General features: G+C 39.4%; 1 protein-coding gene across 1 annotated transcript; it reads right to left on the reverse strand.

The window, feature by feature from the left end:
* Positions 1 to 212: 212 nt before the first annotated feature.
* CDK13 (cyclin dependent kinase 13) lies at positions 213 to 20,393 on the reverse strand. Its single transcript, XM_072412173.1, has 14 exons — positions 18,866 to 20,393; positions 13,235 to 13,813; positions 12,050 to 12,214; positions 10,434 to 10,573; positions 9,617 to 9,787; positions 8,759 to 8,948; positions 8,337 to 8,393; positions 7,463 to 7,564; positions 6,263 to 6,340; positions 5,900 to 6,016; positions 5,218 to 5,349; positions 2,890 to 3,095; positions 2,317 to 2,757; positions 213 to 1,649 (listed from the first exon to the last, which is right to left on the reverse strand). Exons 1-14 carry the CDS (start codon positions 19,816 to 19,818, stop codon positions 832 to 834), a joined length of 4,149 nt encoding a protein of 1,382 aa, XP_072268274.1. The 5' UTR covers positions 19,819 to 20,393; the 3' UTR covers positions 213 to 831.
* Between the last annotated feature and the right edge of the window lie 403 nt (positions 20,394 to 20,796).

The following is a 20,796-nucleotide window of genomic DNA, read 5'->3' on the forward strand; positions in this document are numbered from 1 at the left end:
TTATATTTATGATGCCCTTTTTGTGCCTAGTGTCCTGTCACTTCCAGGAGGCAGCATAACCCACGATTCAGAAATATGAAACACAAACTTTTTTTTTTTTGAATGGACGTTTACCTATGCAGACTTCACTACAATAGCAACTTGACCCTGGAGTACATCTTTGTAAGCAAGAACTTATGTCTTCATTGTCTTAAAACAAGTCATCAAAATAATGTGGTTTAATCAACATTTATTTCTTTATGCGTAAAAGAAAAAAAAAAAAACAGTTGATTAAACGTTTGCATCACAAGAAAAAGATTGTTTTATTATTCTGTCTGAAATGAGCACTAGTTTCACAATGACACTGAAAGCAGTGAAAGAACCGACAATGACCTTTGACTAAAGGTAGTTTTTGTACAAAGAAATAGATACCAAGGAATTAAAGCACTGCCTTGTTATTACCAGTCATTGGTCCAAATGTACAAAAAATAAGCACAAATGTGCCATTTTCTTCAAAATTCTTGCAGGTGCCAGTGGGGAAAACAAAGATGATGCCTGGAAAATAATTAAACTTCAAAAATGGTAAAGTACAAAATGAAGATTTTTCAAACTAATATTTGTCAATGTGTAAATTAATTATTTAGCTCTCAAATACAGAATAAATTGCAGAATTTGCCCTCCCCCCCTCCACTGTTTGCTGTCGTATTGCAAGACCATTTTATATTACATAAAAAATAAAGCTGTTGTCAGACTCATTCTCAAGTCCATTTTGCAGCTGCTGGAAAATGCAGCTTTGCCGAAAATTAAAAAGTCATTCCAGATAGAAATATTTTGCCTGAGGAAAAAAAAAAATCAAAATGGTAAGCCCCTCCCACGACCTCTGACATATGTACCCATATGTCCCCCATGTCCTTGAGAGAAAGCAGGTGCCTGGTGGGGAGATGCCCACGCAGGTCTGTGCATTAACGTAGGTAGACCAGGATGCTCTGGTACATTAGTGCTGTAGTTAAAAGTAGGCATTTTAGTTGGCATTGTACGACTGTCCATTCCTGCAGAAAGATTATTGTTTGCCAATATAATCGTGGGGCTTTGACTATATTCAAATCTGTGGTCTTTGTCACCACTAAACAACATGGAACCAGCATTGAGGTAGCTGTCCCTGTAAGTGGTGGCGGAATTACAGAAGGGCTCTGGAAAAGGAGGGTTTGCAGGAAGCCGGTTACTGAGCTGAGATGAAGGAGTACTGTAGTTATCAACAGGCTGGTTTTCAGGGTGCCTTTCCAAAACAGCAGCAGGCATGTTACTCGGTCTTTCACTGCTATAGGAGGTTGGGAGGAAAGATGGTCCACATTTCTCATTGCTCTCTGGAGCCTTAGTAAATGGTTTGCCCCCAGAGTGGTCTACACCACCTGGATCTTGTTCCTGAGCCTGGTGCTGGGCAATTATTTGTAATAGTGCCGCTTTAACTTCTGCATGAGGATCACAAGCAGACATGCTGGTGTTAGGTACTTGCTGCCTTTCTGTCCGGTAATCAAGATCTTCCTCTCCCACCGGAGGAGGTTCTGGTGGCTCGGGGGGCCGCTGATCTGGAGGCAGTATTTGGGGATGATTTGTTTCAGCTGTCAGGCTTTTGAGTGATGAATCGTGGTGATCGACATGATCATTTTCATCTAAAAAGTACAAAACATTTTTATCATAAACAGCCAAATACCATAAAACTTTCAGTAAGTTTCTGACTGCACAACTCATTAAACTACTGGCAAATATTGAAAATTTGTGTGGACCCTGGCCCTTAATGAATGGAGTTGGACAGCCCTGTGCTACAGTATTCCCAAACAAGGAGAATTCATTTCTTCATGACATCAGAACAAAGACTGCAATACAAACCTGATTGGGGATGGAGCCATTAACACCATTAGTGCCTTTAAATGTCCAACTAAATTGAATATGCAGCTAGATATCATGGCCTTCATTTTTAGTTGTTTTTGAATTCTGCTGTTGTGCAGATTATTTATACTCATTTATATACCAAAACTGGTTAGCCCTACCCCTATTAAGCTCTGCTAGCACAGGTCACTGCAGCGAGAGAGATAAAAGCAGCATTTTTACTGAAAGACTAATAAAAAAAGCAACTTTGTAATAAAAAAACAAATTCTTTATATCTGTGGACTACAGGACCTTCAGTCGAACTTGTAACAACCCACCCCAGAAAAGCTTTTTACCTCAATATTAGGCTCTAAAATACCCAAAACCAAACAGTAACCCTAAACCTATACAATTTCACAAACCAAAAACAGTGCAAGTGCTATTATAAATGATAAAAACTTCAATCCATACCAATAGGTGCAGGGCTTGGAGGTCGTTTGGGTTTTGGTGTTTCTTCTCGTGGCTTCTCCTCGGCAGGCGGTTGTGCTGTCTCTGCTTGTTTTTGTTCTTGTTCTTTTAATAAATGAGCCAGCAAGACTGCAAAAGTGTTTTGCATAGTTGTTGGAGCTGCATCTGGCTTAGCCTTAGGTAAAGGCAATGATGGCAACGGAGGCTGTTCAGGTTCTGGTACTGCAGGTGGAAGGGTAGGCTCCTCTTTTGGCTCTGGGGATTGGTCAGCAGATGCAAGAATACCAGCTGGAAGATTTAAATTGTTCAGCTTTTGCTGAGTCTCTGGATTCACCTTGATATTCATCACCTGTGCCAATTGTGCCATGCTGACACTACTGGTCTGTGATTGTAGTAAGTTCAGTAAAATGGCCACTGGATTCTGATTTAGCTGTTGTCCAGAACCTGTGTGAAAATTTATACAGAAATTTTAATGAATTGCAAAATGTAATTTTTCCTCCTATTTTCAATTAAATTATATTTCAAAGTTCTACAGTGTTTTAAGGTTATAAGTGATCAAGGCCAGCACAGATTTACCTAATCCAACACCAGGAAATCCCTGAGGCTTCATCTGTGAAGATGTCTGAATTCCTTGGGGAGTGCTGTTTCTGCTGTCATCCATTCCTGCAGATAAATCTTTCCTTGGTACTTTTGGCGCAGACACATCATCAACCATTCCCATTTGCTTCTGCCTTCTGCGTTTCTTACTCCATAACTCGTGGCAGTCTTGCCAGAGAGGGAGGCTACAAGAAAAAGAAGGTAAAATCCTCACATAGTGAATATTATTATCAGAAAAGATTTTTTTTCTTTGGTAGTACATTTCTAATCACATACTGACGTTACTTTAAGCATTTTTCTGGTGGATCAAAGAACCATAAGAACATTCAAAGAAGTTACAAACAATAGCAGGATAAGTCCTCGGTAGTCCAAATGATTACATTAACTAGACTATTTTTTTTGCACAGTCACTTCATTTCATTTCAGGGGCTCAAAAGTAATTGGACAATTGACTCATGGGCTGGTGTGGGCAATTCCTTCATTATGTCAATATCAAATAAGCAGATAAAAGGCCTGGAGTTGATTTGGGGGGGGGGGGGTGCTTGTACGTGGAAGATTTTGCTGTGAACAGACAACAAACATGTGGTCAAAGGAGCCCTCCATGCAGGTGAAACAAGCCATCCTTAAGCTGCAAAAACAGAAAAAACCCATCCGAGAAATTGCTAGAATATTAGGCTAGGCAAAATCTACAGTTTGATACATCATGAGAAAGAAACAAAGCTCTGGTGAACTCAGCAACGCCAAAAGACCTGGACATCCACGGAAGATGGAACCAGAATGATGGCAAAGAAAGAAGTATGGAGAAGGTGTGGAACAGCTCGTGATCCAAAGCATAGCACATCATCTATAAAACATGCCAGAGGCAGTGTGATGGCTTGGGCGTGCATGGCTGCCAGTGGCACTGGGACACTAGTGTTTATCCATGATGTGACACAGGTCAGAAGCAGCCGAATTAATTTTGAGGTGTTCAGAGACATACTGTCTGCTCAAATCCAGCTAAATGCAGTCACATTGATTGGGAGGCGTTTTATAATACAGATGGACATTGACCCAAAACATACAGCCAAAGCAACCCAGGAGTTTATTAAAGCAAAGAAGTGGAATATTCCTGAATAGCCAAGTCAGTCACCTGATCCGAACCCAATTGAGCATGCATTTCACTTGTTGAAGACTAAACTTCAGACAGAAAGGCCCACAAACAAACAGCAACTGAAAGCCGCTGCAGTAAAGACCTGGCAGAGCATTAAAAGGAGGAAACCCAGCATCTGGTGATGTCCATGAGTTCAAGACCACAGGATGTCATTGCCAGCAAAGGGTTTTCAACCAAGTATTAGAAATGAACATTTTCAGCTTTTTAATTTGTCCAATTACTTTTCAGCCCCTGAAATGAAGTGATTGTGTTAAAAAAAAGGCTTTAGTTCCTCACATTTTTATGCAATCTTTTTGTTCAACACACTAAATTAAAGCTGAAAGTCTGCAGTCCAACTGCATCTGAGTTGTTTCATTTAAAATTAATTGTGGTAATGTACAGAACCAAAATTAGAAAAAAATTGTCTTGCATGCGCAGTGAGATCAGCAGTCTTTTTTCCCCATCTACGTCACCCAATCTTGCACCTGTGCAGTGCGGGATTGGGAGACATATGAAGAAAATCCCAGGAAAAAGGGTGATGAAGATGGCGCCGCCCGGCTGAAGAGGGATACCGGGACAATACAGGACCCAAAAGAAAATGGATCGATGGATCTGCAGAATTAAAGTTGTGTGTTTTTTTTATTTTGCGTTTAGTTCCACTTCAAGGGAAGTAGATATAACAGATATTACCAAAGCTAAAATACTAGATTCAACAAACCAAAATTTGAGTGATGCTTTAAGAATAGAAATGTAATTTGTAACCAATTTCCCAATTGTAACCAAAAAAAAAAAAAAAACCTAAATACATACTGGCTCCTTGTATCTTACAGATGAGAACCAGCAGTTGTGTGGAGAAAAAAAAAAAAAAAAAAAGCCATCTATAAAACCACCTGAAGATGGTATCATGTTCCTGCACCACAGTTGCAATACAAAATATTTTCACTTGTAAGAGATGGGTACCAACTACATGCCAAGTGGAAGGAAAGACTTCTAGAATCATTAAAAACTGGCATCAAAAAAGCAATAGTACTGACCCAAAACCCACATATCATTTTTGATTCAAGTTGGCATTAAAGCAGAAGCTCAGAATTGACAATATAGTATCTATTTCTGCAATTTTATTGAATTTGCAAAAATATGATCAATAAAATACATTGCACACAATAAAAATATCTTACTCAGGGGGAGACATTTTTGATGGGTCTACATCCCGAAGAAATTCGCATTGTAGAGCTTGTTCAGCAGTACACCGTTTGCTAGGATCCAATGCTAGCATGTGGTCAAACAAGTCCAGTGCTACAGTGGGTATGCTGTAAAAAGAAATGAACAATTATTTTAAGCACTTTATCGCCTAGAATATAGTGTAATATTTTAAACTACATATTTAATACTACAACCTTGTTTAGCATTAAACTGTGTCCAGTATTTGATACAACACACACTTTTAGACCTAGGGGTTTAAAGGCATTCAATCCCTTGTGCTTTAATAGCCATAGGGCATACTTTTTAAAAACCCATTTGCAATTTAGGCATATGCATTTGAACAGAAATTCCAATGAAAATGCATGTGTTTGAAATTCCAAATGCAGCCTTTGACTAGAAAAGACTATAAAATATTTAGTGTTTAAAGAAACACAGCTACACTAAGCAGAATAAATGAAGCCTCTGGACTGCTTTGTGCAGCAGTCAAAGAAAGTCAACAGGACTTTATTAACCTGCTTTTGAGGTGCATTCTAAATGCAAGGAAGCAATAGCTATAGATATTTACTATTGTTATTTAAAAGAACCTTTAATATAACTTAACACCCGTGGCAAGGGTTTCGCTCCTTTTAAAGCCCAAAGTAAAGAAAAGATTCTTACAAGGCAAACTCCTCTCTGATTTTTCGCCGATATTGCTTCTTTGGTTTCATGGTGTTGAAATATGGTAACTTTATCACATCGGGCCACACAGCAGGGCATGGGCTTCCACACATGCGGCTAAATGGGAAAATAAGAAAATTACATTTACAGTACAGTAAATGCATTTATAAAGAAGTATGAATACAGTAAAATTCACTCAAACAAATGCAGCCATTTTGTGTCATAGGCTAACAGAGCAATATAGACCAGTGGCACAATTGCAATAGGTGGCCAGCACTGGGGTTCAGCCTACAAAGGCCATCTCCAATGGCTTCCCATATGGCTGAAAGGCACAATAGCATACATGGGGGGGGGGCAACTTACCTAATTAATTCAAGTTGTGCAAGTTCTTGATTAGCTTGGAAGATCGGTTTCTTTGTAAACAACTCGCCAAGAATACACCTGGGACATGAACAAATATAATAAAAGACTGTATTTAATTTGTTTTTTTTTAGTTTTACTAGTTGCCGTTAATAACCACTGCCCTACACAAAGGAATGTATTTTACCCTTAATGTGACAGTCTCGTCCTAACTACATTTATTACACAAATGTTAAAAAAGAAATTGTTAAAGAATGCAGACATTTTCCCCCACACATATTTCTAACTGCTAATAACACTATTATTCATCCCTCCCCTCAGGCATGTTATCTTGGCATCACCTTCGATGCTGGCCTCTTCTCCCCCCCCCCTCCCATATTCAAAACTTTTCCAGGTCCTGTCACTTTCACCTGGACAACATCTCCAAAACCCACCCCTACCTGTCCCCAGAGACCACCAAATTACTTATACGAAGTACACATTCTGATCATCTCTCGTCTGGACAACTGTAACCTCCTCCTCTCTGATATTATACTAACCTGATCTTCTCCTCTTCAATCTATTATGAATGCTGCAGCCAGACTCATCCATCCTTCCCCACCACTACTCTTTTGCTGCCTCTCTTTTGTAGTTCCTTTCATTGGCTTCCATTTCACCTTAGAATCAAATTCAAGCTCCTGTGCTTTGCCTTCAAATCCCTACACAGTTATTGTCCCACTTACATTTCAGACCTGGTAAAAAAGTACTCCCCCTGCCGCTCTCTTCGCTCCCCCAATGACCTACTAATGACTTCCTCACTCATAACCTCATCGCATGCACCACTCGGGACTTTTTTATTTTTTTTTTTAGAGCTGCCCCAACTCTCTGGAATGGTACTCCTCGTCCCTTTCAGCTTGCGCCTACTTTCTGCTCATTTAAAGGAGCACTTAATCTGATCTACCGGTCTTCTTCTGTATCCTAAATCCCTCACCACTTCATATCTCCTTTCCTATTGTGTGATAGTTCCCCCACCTCCTAGATTGTAAACTCTTCTGGGCAGGGTCCTCTCCTCCTCCTGTGTCACTGTTTGTATCTGTCATTTGCAACACATTTACAGTACATAATACTACTGCATGTTATGTTGGCGCTATATACGGTTTAATATTATTAAGGATATTAATAAACAGTAAATTAACCACAGCATTCCAAATTCATATTACTCACCCACAGCTCCAGACATCTATAGCTGGCGAGTATCGTTCCTCCCCAAGCAGCAATTCAGGAGGACGATACCATAATGTAATGACTTTATTGGTGTAAGGCCGACTAAACAAGGAAAGAATAAAAAGTGCCGAATTAAAATTAGAAATTTCTATTCAAACATTTATAAAAAGCTTGTGAGTACAGTGGAACTAAAAGTTTCACTTTTTAGGTTTGCATGATCAGGCAGGTCATTATTGCAGAAAGATGCCTTTCTGCAAAAATGCATCTTACCTGCCTGATCGCTTTGGGTTTGTGAAATCAAGGCAGCTTTGGTTGCCATGGACACCTGACAATCCCAGATTCCCTTGTGTGTGTAGGGCCAATCAAGATGAATGAAAAATGTCCAGAACAGGAAAAGAAGAAAGATAGTGGTGCCCAGCACTGGAATGCCGACAGCTGAGTTGGCTGGGTTTCTTTCCACTTTAAATAAAGTAGATCCAGAGTTATTCCATAACAATGGAAAACCAGTTTCTGTTATCATTCCTACAACATAAAAATCATTTGGTACAGATTTTTCTTTATTTAGTTACACTAAATACTCTTTTGGATTCTGTGTGATTTATGAGGCAACAGAATAGCATGTGCATACACCCTCTATATAGAGCAGTGCATTTTATGTTTTAAAGCTTACTAAAAGTATATTGTATATACAAATTTATTGTAGAATATACATTTTACAGATCTTAAAATACACATTCTTTTTGGGGGAATATTACTAGTTATTAATCCACACATACACAGCATGCCTGTAACATCACTTTAGTTCCATGAATCCATATTATCATATATTGGTATTTATAATTAAAAAAACATATAGACAATATAAAGATCTCACCTTTCTTCTGAACTGTACAATCGTGCAAGTCCAAAGTCTGCAAGTTTAATCTGCCCCCTTGTGGAAACAAGATATACAGAATGAAGCAAGGATACCATCCAAACAGCAAAGTAATCACAACACCCCGCCATGATAACATGCTCATGTGCATAATATGTATGGGATCGTGAACTCCCCCCACCCACTACAAAAATGACAACTTAGCAAAAACTAAAATTTATTTTTGTCACAATGGTAAACCTTGTCTGAACCTTGACCAAATCAGTCTTATATAACCCCACATGACCACCATCTTTGATATGAAAGATACATTTCACAAACATCCAAATATCTGTTATGCTTTTTCATACAAAGTGTGAAGTTTGTACAAAGAAAAATATGATCTTTCCTGAAGGGAATAAAACAAATCAAACAATACATACCTGTTATTAAGTAGAATATTTGAACATTTAATATCCCTGTGCAAAAAGTTCTTTTTGTGGCAGTAGTCCAAACCTTCCATAAGTTGCCTCATGAATGACTTTATGTGAAGTTCATTGAAGTGCACTAATCCTGATTCTAACAGGCCCATCAAGTCATGGTCCATATATTCAAACACCAAATAAAAAGCTCCTGTAACCATAGAAAAGAAAAAGTAAGAAAATCAACCCTTTCCATTTCACCAAGTAAGCTATTTATAAAGCCCCAATGAAATCTTACATTTCATTTTCACCATGACTCAAACAACTAAATTATTATTTGAGGGTTTTGTCAGAGGGAGAACATGTACACACCTTTCATGTCTAGAAGGCACACAGGGTCAAGCTAAGAATCTCATGTTAGAATATCTTCAATGAGCAAGGTAAAGAAAATGTAATTTGTTTACCAACATGAGGTCAGAGACAGAGCTTTAGGTATATTACTGCTGTTGCCCAGTGTTCAGCCTTAAATGTGTTTAATATGAAGTAGTAACTTAATCTAAATAAATTTACTTTCTCAGTAAATGAGCATCATTTGGTGAAATTTGCAAAACATCTGAAATATTAAAACACATTAACCTTTTTAGGTAGGTTGGCTAATTTTTCAGTAGCATTTCTTTGTGAAATGTGTCAAGCAAGAAATAATCACACATACTCAACACCATCAGGTAATAGGAAGTAGATATCATATTCTAATTGGTAATATCCAACGGATAATATGTTCTAAATTTTTTTATATACCGTTTTAATTCTAGTACCATTTTGAAATGAATCTGAAATGTTTTAATCGCATAATTTGTAATATTGAAATAAATACATTACCTTTATCTTTTTTGAAGTCTACAGCATCTTCTTTGTCTGTGACTATTTCCTTCATGTTAATAATACTCTGGTGGTTGAGCTGACGAAGGATCTTGATTTCTCTGATTGCTGTGATGGGGAAACCTTCCTTCTCATTGTCCAAGCGCACTTTCTTCAAAGCCACCATTTCTCCTTTTTTGATGAAGAAGGAAACGGTTACTATGCTTTACTCTATTGAGTTCATTGCTCAACTTCAATTCTGTTAACCTTTTTTTAGTAATACCTAAACAACTCTGCCTAAAAATATTTAGAATGCAGCAACAAAGACATCTAAAAAAGCAACTCTTAAAAGCTATCCAGTTTAATAGTTTATAGTTGATACTTTTTCTTTCAATTGTTAGCACACCTTTCATTTTCTGAAACAAATCTTAAATGTGCATGTTCATTTTAACTTTTGTTTAAATGAAAGTTGCAACTGAAAAATGAAACTCGTACAAAGAAACCATCAGGAGCATAAATGTAACTTTTTGGGATTTTGAAACTGTCAAATCAGAACAAAATATGCAAAATGATAACTACTGAAAGAACTGTACATGCTTTAAAGTTTTACTTTGTAACCAATGAAATATGTATGTCAAAACATTGTGGGGCTAGAATAAAACAAAAAAGTAGAAACAAATTGGGTGATTAACAAAGGAGAACAGGGCATATCTAACTAGACAAAAAAAAAAAAGACAAAACTTGTTTATATACCATCTCCACTTATGTGGTCTAAAAATATTTTAGAATGGTCAAGAAGAGTCTTGTTTACCAGGTATAGATCAGCCGGCAATCTTACCAGTGTCTTTATCTCTGGCTTTGTACACTTGGCCGTAGGTGCCTTCTCCAATTATTCCTATGATGTCAAACTTGTCTACACATCTCTTTCCCCAATCAATATCCTTTTCATGTATTTCACCACAACGTGGCCCGCAGATCCTTTAAACCAGAAATGGAAAGTAAATCTTCACACACCTTAATGTACATTATTAAACACCAACATATTACACAGCACTGTACATTAAGTAGGGGATGCAAACAACAGAAAGGTACAAACAATGACCCAAGAGGAGAGAGGACCCTGCCCAAAAGGGCCGACAATTGAACAATGTATAGGTTCCTAACTTTAAATGTTACCAGAAAGCATATCCTATTAGCATTTAGGACGTACCCGATTTACCCTCCAGAACCCTTTTATAGTGACTATAAGCTCCATATATAGTGTTCTGGCTTCACCCACCACTTTTCCCTTGGATTAAAGTCTAATTTTTCGAAAATGGGTTTTCATAAAGCCAATTCTTTTACTTAGATTCATCTACTTTGTTTAGTTCTGAACAAACATAATACAGACTCCCTGTATAAGGCTGTATTTAGGGATGTCATATGCAGTGTAATAAGCTGTGTTAGACAGAGAGACTGATTGTACTTCTACCTTTATAGGGGGCCTTACTTTGGATAAGGGGGATGAAAAAAGGAGACACACACAATTTATCAATATGGGAAATATTATGAGCTTTACATGGAAAAAGAGCAAAACGGCAGTTGTCTCTCACCAACATTAGGTAGGGCACCTTAATATTAGAGGGTAAGGAAGTTGCACACTTCTGACTTATCACAAGTGAAAAACTTTATCTTTGGGCTTGTAAACACTTTTTGAGCAAGTAATTTTTTGCGCAACCCCCAAACCCAAAAAAATAAAAAATAAAAAAGTAAGTAGTTTTCGGGGCATTTAGGCTTGGCCTTTTTTAATGCAACACATTAATAAAGGCTCTCTCTCTCTCAGGGTCCCCACTTTAGAGAAAAAAAAGTACCCAACAATAAGCACATAAAGTTTTTTTTTTTTTTTTTTTTTTTTTTTTTTTTACAGCAAAGTTGCTGAATCAGTTTCTTTTTTTCCTGTATTTTCACTTGACACAGTAACACAATTCCTGTCCTAGGGTGGCAAAATTTAATCATTGGTTTATATCTATGAAGAAATAATATCACTCAGACAGAAAATACGTCAAAACTACAAAACATCCCCCAGTCATCATAGCAATTTTGATGACAATATGTTCAGGGGCTTTGCAATTAACTGAATAAATCAAATAAATAGGGGGTTATAAAATCATGTTTTTCTGAATCATTTTAGATTTACAGAAAAAAAATATATATTTTACAATTTGAGACCCAAAGGTAACCCTGACACCCCCTTTCCTAGCAATTTAGTGCAAATGCCATGAGGCCTTTTAATTAAATTTAGGCTCATGAAAATGTAGCAGAAATATATTACTAAATTCCCAAGCACTGGGTATCTTGCAAGGCCAACAGAGATTTGCACTTATCAAACTGATCATCAAAATAGATTTAAAAAAAGATATTTTGTTGGTTTTCTGAAGTTACAACATTTCTCTTGATAAAAAAAAAAAGACATACTTAGGCCTTCGCTTGTTCTTTAATGACGATTTCTTTCCATCTGGACTACAGGATGGGTCTCCACTTCCAGAATGGACAAGTGGGAGGGGTAAGTCAGACAGCAAATGCCGAAGTTTTCGCTCCATTTCTTTCTTCACTGATTTTCCTGGGATACAGCCTCGGAAACTGAATCAAAGACATATTTATGATGCAGACTTCTGTTGCACTTCTTTTATACCATTAATAGCATGGGTATTTAGCTGTGTGGGTCTGCTTCTGTAGATGCAAGCCTGGCCTAAAACCTGTGACCCATAACCTGCTTGTACCCATAACTTGATTTATAACAATTAAACCCTTAATCCACTTTTACTGCTACACAGAGTGAGAAATAAAAAACAATGTTTTCAAATGTTATTAGATTTTATATAGAAGGGTGAAATTACCCACACACCACATGGTGCCAGCTTTCACCATTTTTGTATTCCCTCATCAAAGATTATTATAATGTAATTTTTGAGCTTCTTGAATTAGTTGTGTGACATTGCCAGCAACACTGCAGGCGGGTAACAATGGGAATGCATCATTAAGCAGTTTGCACTAAAGCGGAAAATACCCCAAAACAAGCAGTAGTTGTGTACTGTACTAAAATTTCAATTCCCTAAATGTTTTAGTTACCTGCACTGAACTCTCCTTATACATAGGAAGAACCTAAGGTTTTAAATATTAGGATTTACAAATAACATTAAAGGTCACATCATTACACATCCCAGAATAAGGACAACTAAAAACACCATCCCTAGGGTACTAAGCATCTTCCACCAGTATCAGTGCAAACTATAAAACATGTGTCATCTGACATAACTTTTATTGTTTTTAACTCTTAGTAAATAGGTCATATGTAAAAAAAATCATAACTTGATCATTGTCTTCAACTAAGTACATGGCAGGTGTGCTCTTTTTGGATGCCAATTGCCTGATTGAAGTGCATATCAGCTGTCAGCAATTAGAAATTTTTTTTTTTTTTTTGCTTCTTGATGGCCATAAACCCAGCAAACACACTTCAATCAGGGCCGTGGTCCCTTGCTGGAACCACAAATACAAACCTAGAGCATCACATATTAAATCTTTGTAACCAAAATGAGGCAATTAAAGACATTTTTGAAAGTGGGTGACATACCAAACATCCAACCCAAAAGTAATATTTACCTGTTTGCATCGCTAGAGAGTGTACTCGGAAGAGGTAGAGATGAAGGTGCTGTTGGGGACATAGCTGAACATTTAGGCTTTTCCGGTCTAATTGATCCACTTTTCTGTGCTTTGCTTTTCTCCTTCTGACTAGATGCTTCCTCTTTGATGGTATCAATTTTATTCACCTTTCCACTTGACTTGCCTGATTTATCAGCATGTACACTATTATCCACAGTTGGTGCCTGAGTCAAAGTTTTCACCCTAGCTTTATCACTTTTGCCAGGAGAAGAAGCGGCATTGTCCATTTTTGTTTTCTTTTGCTCCTTGGCATGATTTGCTTGTTGGGAGTTGCTGGCAGCCTCCAAGTGTCCCTTGGTAGGAGTGGAGGTGCTGGAAGCTTTTGCTAGTGCTCTAGCAGCCTCTGCTTCCCTAGCTTTCTTGTTTTTGTTCAGCTCTGCAGCTAAGCTGCTCTTCAGCGTCAATGTGCTTGGAGAGATGCTAGACTGTCTGCTTCTCGATCGTGATATCCTATGTCTACTTCGAGAACGGGAGCGCCGTGACTTATAAGGACTTCTGCTCCGTGACCTTGCAGACCTCCTTTAAAAAAAAAAAAGCGTCAAAAAGTCATTATAAATCTCCCTAACTCGGATGTCACAACACTGCCTTGATTTTAGATATTGGTATAGGTTAGCTTTTTTTCCCCTAAATCCACTTTCCATACATTTGGAATTATATATAAGGTTTTCACAGTGAGTTTCTCAGCACAATGCCAAGCATACTGAGAAATACATTTAGATACGTATACAGACACTTAAATATTTTTGCAATGTAATTTGAGTAGGTTGAAAAGGTATTTTTTTTTTTTCTTCATTTAGCAACAAGCAAGGCAAAATCTGAATCTGATCACACGTGTCCCAGGTCGGTAAATCATAGTACTAACTTAGTAAAAATATCACAACAAAAAGGCAAATGGGAAGTTCAGAAAGAACAACAAGGTCTTGTATTTGTCTCCTGATGGGCATAAACATATGCAGCGTGTGATGACTGTGCAAAGCACAGAAACCCCTAGCACACAACTACAGTTCAGCTTTTTAATGTCACTGTTTGCCATGCTGTTTCATTACTTAAACTACACAAATAATTCATAAAATAACCCTTCACACTAAAGCTTGCTTGATAACATCACACAAATATGTTTTTGAGCAAGACGAATATCCTGGGAAGTGAAAATGCATACATATTTACTAACAACTCAGGTGATTTTTTTCCAGCATGATAATCATCTAATGAGCTTTAGTTTTGTTGCAAATACAAGGAGCAAATGTGTTAGCAACAAATTAGAATGAAAAATAAATTGAAGAGTTAAAAAAACTGAATATGAACATTACACAGAACTGCACAGAAGTTACCTTCAACTTAAATCTTAAAATGTTACTATGTGCATGACATAAACCGTCAAAGTAAAATACTACCAAGAAACAACAAAAGCCTATTGTAGCAAACGCAAAATTGATCCAGCTGTTGCCTTGTACCAACATACTGAAATTTTAGTTTGATTCCTAAATATTCTGCAACTAAATACAGCTTTCAAGGGGCAGTGAAAATTAAGTGAGAATGAAAATATAGGTCATGTATCTGTTTTAGATACAAAACAGAAAGATGTGCTCTTGTTTCTCAATTAAATAAAAGCTTATTTGCATTGACAAGATGCAAAGCCGTTTTGCATACTCTGAAAAGAAAAAAAAACAGGCTACGTCTTTCACTTCTACAACACTGTTTGAGGTCATTCTGTTATCACACCTAAAACACTGTCCTAAAAACCAGGGAGACTGACAATTAAAATCCTGAGAAATGATACAATCAATCACATAGCTGCTTACTGCAGCCATTAAGGTTTTACCTTTCATTATGCAGCAAAAACAACACAAGGAATTGGGCCAAGTCATATTCCTCCAGTATATGTAATACAAGCTCTGTTGCTGCTTTTCTTTCCAACACACAGGATGATCTATCCCCCTCTCAATGTAATTAAAAAGAGCATGTCAACCCAAAAACACAGAACATCTCTGCAATACATGCATATTTCCACTTCTTGTATTCCTTTAACTCTTTCTACCATAAGATTACAAAAAATATGTTTACTTTGCAAGGCGAATGAGTAAAGCTAGGTTATAAAAAATAAACACACACTTTGCAAAGAATACCCAATCATGTGCATAGAACATAAAAAATAGATTTTTGCTTGTGTTTAGGTCAATACAGCTTCACCTAATGAAGCAAGCTAAGTAGAAATGTGCTTTGCAGAATACACATGCTCATTTCCCTTAGTAAATCAATCCTAGTGTGTTCAGTGGTGAAGTCCGTGCATTGCAGGGAAAGTTTCAGACATTCTGAATGCCGTTGACCTTACAGAGCAGGTGTAAAGATATGAGAAGAAAATTCTTTAGGCCTACGAAAATGCTACTTCCCGTTTGCCATACTAATCCAATGGCTTCAGCACTTTGAGTCACTGACCTGAAACAAGTATATATCTTAGAAGCGCAGACTTTCCTAATCTTCATGCTTGTTCTGGGTCAGGGTCCCACAATGAAAATAGACCAAAGCTTTTAGTATTTTTTTTTATCATTTTTAAATTGAAGCTCTTTCATTGAAGAAGACAAGTGTCTAGGGAAAAATATAGCTGTCGTGTTTAACCATTCCTTCTGCAAATGATACCAAATTGTCAGATTAGTAGCCCTGGAAAAAAGTGTATTTATCAGGGTTTCATACTTCACTACAAGTCAGCAACTAAACAGTATTTTCAGAAAGGTAAGCAGTGTATCCTTTGCGTTTTCTTACTTCTATTTGACTTTAAAGAGTATTTCTAGTCCTTCCTTATGTTCTCCAAAACTAATTGGAAAAGTTTAACCAATACAAACACTCCTAAGAAATCTGTTATCCTCAATGTACGAATTATCATAGTTTAGCATTGTGTTCCAGTTAAATTTGCATCACTAGCTGCCATAGTCATCCTCATACAATGTTGACAATGATGGATCATTTTTGTGAACTGACCAAAATAATCCTTAATACATAAAGTCACTATGAACCATTTATTAACATGAACGCAGCATCAGAGTCCAAGCTTGTGTTATCACACTGTCCACCCTGCAGCCACAGATGAAGCCTAGAGGTGTACTGTGTCCAATTCTTTAAAAGATACAAAGACAATACAGAAGAGATAGCTCTTTCAAAGAAAAAAAATTAAATCTATGAAAAAAGTGAAAAATCAATAAACTTTAGAAGCCAAGTGTCAAACTGCAGTCCTACAATAAATTTTTGATGCACCCAAAATGACCTAATATCTGGCTACTACATTGTCTCTAAGTACCACAGCTATAGAAAACAAGACAAACCCAGGCAAAAAAAAAATCATATCAATATGTGACCCAGTGTGACTTTTTCTTGTGTTCCAATGTGCCACAGCACCACAAAGTCAGCTTTGTACAATAGCCAACAACTCCCCCCAGCAAAACCATCCTTCTCCAAAGAATGCTTACTACAGATAATCTGACCTTCGACAAGAGAACCACGGAGTGAACTAAACATTGGGGGCACAGGGAAGATACATTAAATAGGTTTCAGATCTGTATAGGAAGCTTTAACATTATGTCGGATCTGTTGACCATCATTACAATGACAACCTGCTGAACCATAGCAACCTGCTCTGAAGGATGGGTTGGAAAGTCAAAGTTTTATTTTGTTGAGGCAAAACAGGAAGTTGTTTGAACTGTGGCTTGGAATAGGAGTAGCAAACGTGGTGAGGTCTGCGTTGTCTGTACCTACTGCTTTGCCATGAAGGTCCAGGTTTGGGAACTTTTTGTAACTCTGTTACACAAGACCCTGGTGGAAACTACAAGTGAACAATTTTATGAAAATAATAAGCGATGAGTGCAACATTTATAAATCTTTGGTATGGCCTAATGCAGCCACCCCACTACTTTATATAAACAATACCAGATTATAAAGCATGTCAATGTGCTAGAAATATGTACTTGGCAAAGTCCTGAGGAGTGAATTGTAAACATATTAAATAAGTGGGAAAAATAAAACAAATGAGCCTGCATGAGGCTTAGTCTACATAGCCTGCTTCTCCAGCGTTTAACCTGAGGCTTTTAGAGCCCTTGTTTGAAATCCCTATGCATTACAATGGGTTAATCTTCACCAGGACGTTTCCTTGAGGCACGTTTATGACATTTATCCTAAATGTTGCTTGCAACGTTTAAAAAAATTAAAACACTTGGTTAACACTGAAAAACGCCCAAAAACACGGGTAAAGGCTTCCAATGATTTCAATGGGGCATCTTCCCACATTTTTGAGCACTTAATATGCAAATTCGTTAAAAACGCAGGAAAATGTGAAAAAATGCATAGGCGTTTTCCAACGTTTTAAAGGCAAGCTTTAAAACGCTAGTAAAAGTGCATAAAACGCATAAAAAAATGCACAATAGGAACGTTTACATGGATTTTTAAAAAATGCCCACGCAGACCCAGCTTAAGTCTGTCATTAAATACTGGACAAGGTAATGACCAGCATTATAATAGAATATGAACTTTTTTGTAAATCCCAAAGCACATTTTGACCTTCTAATTAGCTCTCTTACTATCTGGTGCGCTTTGACTTAATTAGGTCAGCCTTGCTTGTGGAGCACTTGCTGGATTTTATTTTGGGTGGTTTGTGTTGCCCGTATGAGGCGTAAAGCATATTTACTAATTATATCAGACTTAACTGGCACAATCATCTCCAGCGCTAAGTCCGATCTCCACTTGGTCACCAGAACTTGATTGGTTCAGCAGGGATGATGCAACTCCTGACTGTTACATCATATAGATACACAGCTCTGGCACAACACCAGGCATGGACTCCGAGCTGTGCGGATCAGTATACATAACAGGAAGCATGTCTGACAGGAGAAACATGAAGACCCCCTTCTGCCTAACAAAATGCCACTGTCTCCAGCAAGTAAAGTGATGCGAAATCTAGAGTCATACCCACTGGAAGATTTCCCCTCACTTCCTGCTTTTTGTGACATTTATTTCACCCAGGAAAGTTTTCTCCTTGTGGAGATTTCTTCTCACTTCCTCTTGTTACACATGTGGATGTGACACATCTAACCAACCATTCGCAATGCTCCCAAAACTATAAAAACAACGCCTGACCCGTCCATTAATCAATATGTGTACAATGACAGCACTATGGCTCTGCAGGCGACAACTGGGCCAAACTGATCACATCCATACCTAGCAGCTGGATATTAATATGACATTACCCTGTATTTATGGCTTTAGCTGTAGCTAAATAATATTAATAATAATCAATAATGCCAGGAGGATCTGTCCTTGTGAAACCATGATCCAACATGTGAAAGTTGTCACCAACTGGGCTGCCCTTCCTGTATCTGCAGAACAGGAAGTTAAATGATTTCACCCAGCTGGATGCAGAAAAATAAAAACTTGAAGTTTTACCCATTCCTTACCATCCCCAATAAAGGAGCAAAGTTTCTTTAGCTTTACTTCCACCCCTGAGCCCATCCATGACCACACATAGCAGTGATAATGGCCGGCAGGTGATATCACATAATAAACACCCATTATACACCGAGGGCTCACCTAGTGACCGGGCTGTACGGGCTCCGGGATCTCCGGCGGGTGACAAGCGGAGAGGTGTCCGTCCTGTCATAGGTAGGGGAGCGGCGGCCCTGCCGGTGTCCGCTGTAGCCAGGACTGGATGAGCGGGCCGGGCTCACAGATTTCTTGCGGTGGTTTCCTTGGGGCGAGGCCCTGGAAGAGCCCCTGTCCCCTCTGTAGGCCTTGGGCGGCTGCTTACTATACGCCGCGGCCTCCTCTCTCTTCGACCTGTACGAAGCCGCGGCCCTGAGTTCTGTCCTCTTAGCGGACTCTTCCTGAGGCCTCCAAGGCTGAGCGAGCAGCGGAGGCTCGGCGGGGAGCAACAGGTTTCCCAGTCTATTCCTCCGCTCCTCGGGCCGACCTGCCCTGTTATCTTCTCTGTTCCGGTGGCTCGGCTCCTGCCTTCGTCTGTTCCTTCGGCCACTTCTGTCCGCGTCCCCGGACTGGCGTAGAAGAGGCAGGGGGGGTTGGTGCAACATAGCCGGCGAAGGGCATCTATCAGAGGCCGGGGAAGGAATGAGGCCTAGCGCCGGGGGAAACGAAGTCTCCTGGCCTTGCTCGCCCTCTGACAGAGAGCTGACGTCGTCGTATTCCACCGTAGTAGTCTGCAGCGTCCCGACCCTCCTGAGGAGATTCCTCCGGTCTCTCTGCCTCCTCTTCTTGTCTCTATGGCGCCGGGCTCCCCTAGGAACGGCTGGCACCTCTCCCTCCTCCACTAGGCCCATGCTGGAGCCCAAAGCTTCGCGCTCGTCAGGCCTCCTTCTCCTCTTCTTGTGCCTGTCTCTCCTCCGCTTACTCCTTCCCGAGGCGTCCCTAGGCCTCTGGCGGTGCCCGGACACAGATGAGGCCGCGGAGGAGGAGGTGGATAGGGCTGGGGCGGGGGGCTGGCTGAGAGAAGAGCTCCCGGACATCGGGGGGCAGAGTGAGGAGAACATCCCGGCTGCCCCTTTGTCCCGCCGTGACAAATCTCTTCTCGGCTTGTATGAGGGAAGACTCGGTGATATATTCCGGGGGCTCCGACCCCCTCACTCCACACAAAGTAAACTTCGCCACGGCAGCCGGCTCATGTTTGTGCAGAGACAATTGCCTAATAATGAGCCAGACTGACAGCGCTAAGAATAGTCATGACTGAAAGTTCACTCCGAAAATCCCCGAGTTATCTCCGCTCCATGTCCTCCACACTCAGCCCATGGTCACCACACACAATATATAGGAGCAGAGCCGGGCCGAATGTCCCAACTTGTGTGACTATGGCCGGCCAGGCCTAAAGAAAGCTAAACAAGGAAGTGCAGCCGGCTCCATCACAGATCACAAGAGTCTTCAGCCCTTCAACACACACACCTCCCACTCAGCACATGGCGGGGAGGGGACTGCTGATCACCACAGGAAATTCACCGTCTGTAATGGCAGGCGAAACATATCAGCCACCTTCTTTCACACTGCCTGGGGTAGTGATGGGTCCAGGAGGAGAGGGGTCACCATGTCACTCCAACATGGCTCAGTCTGAGGAGAGTTTTGGGTTAATTATTGTTCCTCCCAACTCTCACATCTCCTCCTCCTCCCTTCACCTTTTTTTGTGTCTGCTTTCAGTTTCATTCACTTATTTGACAGAACTTTCACACAAAATATACACTCGTTCTCTCCCCTACACAGGAGGGATTTCTGAGTAGAGCCTGATGTATCTATAGGTAATGTAGAGAAGGGAAGAGACCTATGGCAGGTTTATTGCAGGGAAAATATCTTTCACTTCCTGTCCCAGAGACACAACAGGAAATCTACAATTATAATGGGAATTACCTCTTAGTTTTACCCAGAACATGCACCTCATTAGAAGATTTAACCCATCTCTTGTTTCTGACAGCTCAATAATTTGGGATTTCCCCAAGGGACAATGGACACCAGTAGAAATAGAA

Source organism: Pyxicephalus adspersus, chromosome 5 (genome assembly GCF_032062135.1).
Source record: "Pyxicephalus adspersus chromosome 5, UCB_Pads_2.0, whole genome shotgun sequence".
Classification (NCBI taxonomy): Eukaryota; Metazoa; Chordata; class Amphibia; order Anura; family Pyxicephalidae; genus Pyxicephalus; species Pyxicephalus adspersus.

What these genes read in the sequence shown, in the direction of transcription:
- CDK13 (XM_072412173.1), bottom strand. Translation starts at nt 19,818, where the DNA reads ATGTTCTCCTCACTCTGCCCCCCGATGTCCGGGAGCTCTTCTCTCAGC. An exon ending in CCGTACAGCCCGGTCACTAG is followed by an intron (nt 13,814 to 18,865) that starts GTGAGCCCTCGG and finishes TTTTTTTTAAAG; the next exon opens with GAGGTCTGCAAGGTCACGGA. An exon ending in AGCCAGAGATAAAGACACTG is followed by an intron (nt 9,788 to 10,433) that starts GTAAGATTGCCG and finishes TCATCAAAAAAG; the next exon opens with GAGAAATGGTGGCTTTGAAG.